Source organism: Myotis brandtii, unplaced genomic scaffold (genome assembly GCF_000412655.1).
Source record: "Myotis brandtii unplaced genomic scaffold, ASM41265v1 scaffold855, whole genome shotgun sequence".
In the NCBI taxonomy this organism is placed as follows: Eukaryota; Metazoa; Chordata; class Mammalia; order Chiroptera; family Vespertilionidae; genus Myotis; species Myotis brandtii.
Window position 1 is genome coordinate 303,653 of NW_005371476.1, and position 4,532 is coordinate 308,184.

General features: G+C 65.0%; 1 protein-coding gene across 1 annotated transcript in view; it reads right to left on the reverse strand.

Moving 5' to 3' along the window:
- HMCN2 (hemicentin 2) overlaps positions 1-4,532 on the reverse strand; it is a 139,122-nt gene that overhangs the window by 880 nt on the left and 133,710 nt on the right. Inside the window, 5 exon segments of the mRNA XM_014532199.1 lie at positions 581-707; positions 1,471-1,590; positions 2,269-2,589; positions 3,002-3,130; positions 3,538-3,672. Of these exon segments, the coding sequence (XP_014387685.1) occupies positions 581-707; positions 1,471-1,590; positions 2,269-2,589; positions 3,002-3,130; positions 3,538-3,672 (832 nt within the window).

The following is a 4,532-nucleotide window of genomic DNA, read 5'->3' on the forward strand; positions in this document are numbered from 1 at the left end:
CTGCGGCCACCCCCTGCTCCCCAAATGCCTTCTCTACAAGTACCACTGTCAGCCCATTGTAGAGATCAGCAAATGAAGGCCCAAGGAAGCCAGAGACATGCCCTTTCACACTGGGGCAGGTCCTCGCCAAGGCCTTGGCCAGCCCACGCCCCAGGGCAGCCCAGCAAGCACAGCTGTGGTGGAAATGTGTTTGTGTTTGTGTGTCTGTGTGTGTTCCTGTATCCAGGGTTGTGTGTTCATGTGTCCCCATATGTGTACATGGTCCCGCCTCCCCACCCTCTGTCCTCACTCAGCTCCGGCCTCTCCGGGTCCCCAGTGCTCCCTGCTCCTCTGACGCATCCCTCTAGGAATCGACCGTGTTCGGGCCAGCTGGCACCCAGAATGTCCACAGGCAGGTGCATTGCACGAGGGCACCCTGCCCAGTGGGCACAGAGGCGCTGCCCTGGAGTTCAGGCAGGGCTGACCCCACTGGTTGTAGGAGGGCCTGTGCCTGAGACGTGGCCTGGAGGAGGGGTCCAGCCTATAGGAGGCAGAGTGTAAGCTCCCCAGCCCCCCACTCCCCAGCCAACTCAGCCCTTACCCTGGGCTGGAGCCCTGCCGGTAGGTGGCGGGACACGGCGTGTCCACACACTGGTAGCTGCCGCGGGTGTTGAAGCACATCTGGCCGGGCCCGCACTCGATGCCGTCCTCCTCGCACTCGTTGATGTCTGCGCGGGGAGGTGGGGAAGGAGAGAGGGGGGATGAGAGGATGGAGCAACGGGGAGGGCAGAAGGCAGGCCCAGGGAAGGCACGGAGGGCTGAGTGGGAGAGAAATGCCTGTGGAGGGGGAGGGAGGTGGGCAGCCTTCTCTCCTTGTCCCCGGCCAGCCTGACTAGAGACAGCCCAGCCCACAGGCCCCTGGCACCCCCATCTGCCCAGGGCATGGCGGTGGGCACCCTGGGAACCTCTGAGCCTGGGAGAGAGGAGGCTGCCCTCAGACCCGGAGTGCCCACTGTCCATGGGCAGAGTGCCCGATCCTTGTCTACACAGCCTGGCAGGGGGAGCAGCGTGGCCGGCCCCGCCCGAGCACGGCAGGGGACATGCGCTGACTTGGGGGCTGGAGGGCTTCCCTGACCCTGCGCGCAGCAGCCGCCTTGCTGTGAGCACTGGCTCTGAGCCCACCTGCCTGGTCTCATCCGGGCACTTAGGGGAGGCCTGTGTCAGCCCCGTTCAGCAGGAGGCTGCGGCTCAGAGAGGGGGAGTGAGTTGCCCAGGGACACACAGCAGAGCTGCGGCGGACCCCCAGGGCTTTGAGAGCCTGCTGATGCAATCTCAGCTCCGCATGGCGTGCGGGCCCGGCCTGGCTGTGGGCTTGTCACCTGCCCCTCCCTCAGATCACAAGATGGTGGAGGAGGAGCTGGAGCGAGTGGGCGGCGTGAGGATGCCCCTGCCCACGAAGCCTGGCCCCTCGGCGTCTGGGCAGCAGCTCACCCTGGCAGTTCTTCCCACTGGGGAGGAGGCGGTAGCCGGAGGGGCAGAGGCACCGGTAGCTGCCCTCCGTGTTCCGGCAGGCGTGTTGGCACAGGCTCCGCACCCGGCACTCGTCCAGGTCTGGCCGGGGCATTGGTGGTGGTGGTGGTGGAGGCAGAGATACAGGCTGAGTCACAGACACCCACGTGGCCACTCGCTTGCCCGCTGTGACTTAGGCGGCCCCCGCCTTCTCCCTGCCCTGCCCCACCCGACTCTGGGTTCGGGGATTAGCAGGGTCCGGGGCTTGGTGGACTCGGAGAGGGGGAACTCCGTCCTGTCCACCTCAAGGCCTTGGGGGGGGCACCACCCCCAGCCGAGCCCGCCATCCAGGCAGGAGCCCCAAAGCACATCCGCCCCCGAGGCCACCGCCCTTGGCCTCTGCAGCCGGCGCTGACCGGGTCCCGCCGGTCTCTGTCCGCCTCCTCGTGTCAACCTGGAACACACTCCCCCGTCCTGCAAACCGCCCTCCCTGTGGCGCCACCTCTGTGCGGCCAGAGGAGTGCTTCTCAAAGTGGGTTCCTGGGACACTGGGCAACATGTCCTGAGCTTAAATGGTTTGGGAAATCCCCCACCCTCTTCTGGAAGCCCCTTGCCCACTCGCATGGCCAGGGCTCTGAGAGTGCCCCCTGCCCCCCCTGCACACCTGCCCATGAGCCCTGGGTCTCTGAACATGGGGCGTGGTGCCCATACACCTAACCTGGGAGCCCGAGACAACATAGTGGGGTGCGTCCCCGTGGGGTGGTTGGAGTGTGGTCTTACCCATGCAGACGCCGTTCTGCCGGATGAAGCCCGGGGGGCACCAGGCCCGGTCCATGCTGCTCAGGGTCCCGGGGTGTGGCCTCAGGGAGACCCAGGCGTGGTAGGCACCACCAGGGAGGAGGGCTCGGGGCCGCAGCCAGGGCACCAAGCGGCCCAGGTGGCTGACGGTGGTCACATTCTGCGCACTCCGCTCCATCGGGGTGCAGGCCTTGCCATCCGGGAGGAGGCTGTGGCCCAGGGGGCACAGACAGCGGTAGCTGCCCTGGAGGTTGTGGCACCGGAAGGCACAGGTCCTGGGCAGCTGCAGACATTCGTTGATGTCTAGAAGGAGGGGGCGGGGCAGAGGCCAAGGGAGGCTCAGGGCTCACACAAGTGCCTGGCCTTCCTCAGAAGCCGGCTGCCTCCTCTCCCACCCCCACCCCCACTGCTCAGAGGCCTCAACCCCCCGCCCCCAGCTCTGAGCTGAATCCCAGAGTCCAACCGTCCTGCAGCCTCTCCCTTCAGGGTCCTGGGGAGGCCCTTCCTTCCTCCTAAGCTTCTTGGAGACCCGCCCACGTCTCTCCACCCTCCTCCCCTTGGGCTCCCTGGGAAGGTGACCTTGCAGGGCAGGGGTCTGGGCGCATGGCGAGTGCACAACAGCACTGGCTGCCTGGCTGCGTTTGGCTATTCATGGAACATCGCTCTGTGGTGACCACTCCCTGCCTGTGAGCCAGGCGTGATGTCCCATACACACCCAGGCAGGGCAGGCCGGGGCCCTGGGTCCGGTACCCCCTGGGGCAGCTGCAGCGGTGCCCGCCCGGGGTGTTCTCACAGATCTGGTTGTAGTGACATTCGTCAGACTGCTCCAGGCACTCGTCCACATCTGGGGAGGCAGGGGTGTGGGCAGGGGCGGGGATGAGCGTCATCTCACAGGCCAACTGCCCGTGACTCCCAGTGGCTGCGGGAGCAGCTGTGCTGAGGACTCAGAGGCTGTCCCTAGGCTGGGCCAGGGGAAGTGGCAGCGGATATGGCACATGTTCGACGTCCCTGACCTGGTCCCCTTCACTGGACAGATGGCAAGCCTGAGGCCCCGAAAGAGACCCTTGTCAGAGATCCTCCAGGTGCCAGCAGCCAGGCCAGGCCCAACGCACACCCCTGGGCCCCGCTCAGGCCCTGGCCTCGCTGTGCCCCTTGTCAAGAGGGTACCGTCTTCCCTGAAGGCCCAGCGTCCCAGTGGCACAGCGCCCCGTCTGCTGAATCCTGGACAACCCCACACCGTGCCCCTGTCACCTTCACAATCAGCCCCGTCGGCGGCCACCCGGAAGCCAGGCCCGCAGTCGGGGAGGCAGCGGTAGGACCCCAGCAGGTTCACGCAGCGCTGTCCCTCCGGGCAGAGGTCAGTGGGCCACGCACACTCGTCCACATCTGGGGGCGGACAGGGACAGGGGCCCCATGAACACGTGCCCCCAGGCCCCCCAACCCCAACTCTGGTCTAGCCTCCCCACATCAGCTTAGTCCCCAGCCCCAGGAACCCCAGGGATGAAGGTCCTACCCCTCCTGTTAGCTCTGTCACCTTGGCACCCCACAAACACAGAGCACCCCCCCCAGGACCTGAGGGCTGCGTCTGATGGGAGGTTATGGACAATGCCCTATGGGCACCCAACGAGATGTAGCAATGCCAGGTCCCGGTGGTGGGAGTGGGGGGGACACAGATCCGGGGGTCAGCGTCCGGACAGTGTCTCAGGGTCAGATTTGTTGTCTAGCACCTTGGCTGAGGGAACAGGCGGAGCCAGCAGGGGAGGCAGGGGTCAGCTCACCTCCAACCCCAGGTGACTAGAAACGGCTGCTGCGCGAGGGGAAGCTGGCAAGGCTGTGACAGGCCAGAGGGTACGAGCGCCCTGAGCCCAGGGGGGCCACGTGTATGTCTCTGGGGACCCCCATCACCCCCAGCACTTGAGCCTCTCCACCTCTGGCCCTCATCACAGGAAATGCCAGTGGGAACAGGACATCAGAACACCCAGGCTGGCATCCGGTGACCCCCCAGAACAGACCATCCCCTGGGTGACCCTAGAACAGAGGTTCTCAACCTGTGGGTCTCGACCCCTTTGGCGGTTGAACGACCCTTTCACAGGGGCCGCCTAAGACCATCCTGCATCTCAGATATTTACATTATGATTCATAACAGTAGCAACATTACAGTTATGAAGTAGCAACGAAAATAATTTTATGGTTGGGTCACAACATGAAGAACTGTATTTAAAGGGCCAGAAGGTTGAGAACCACTG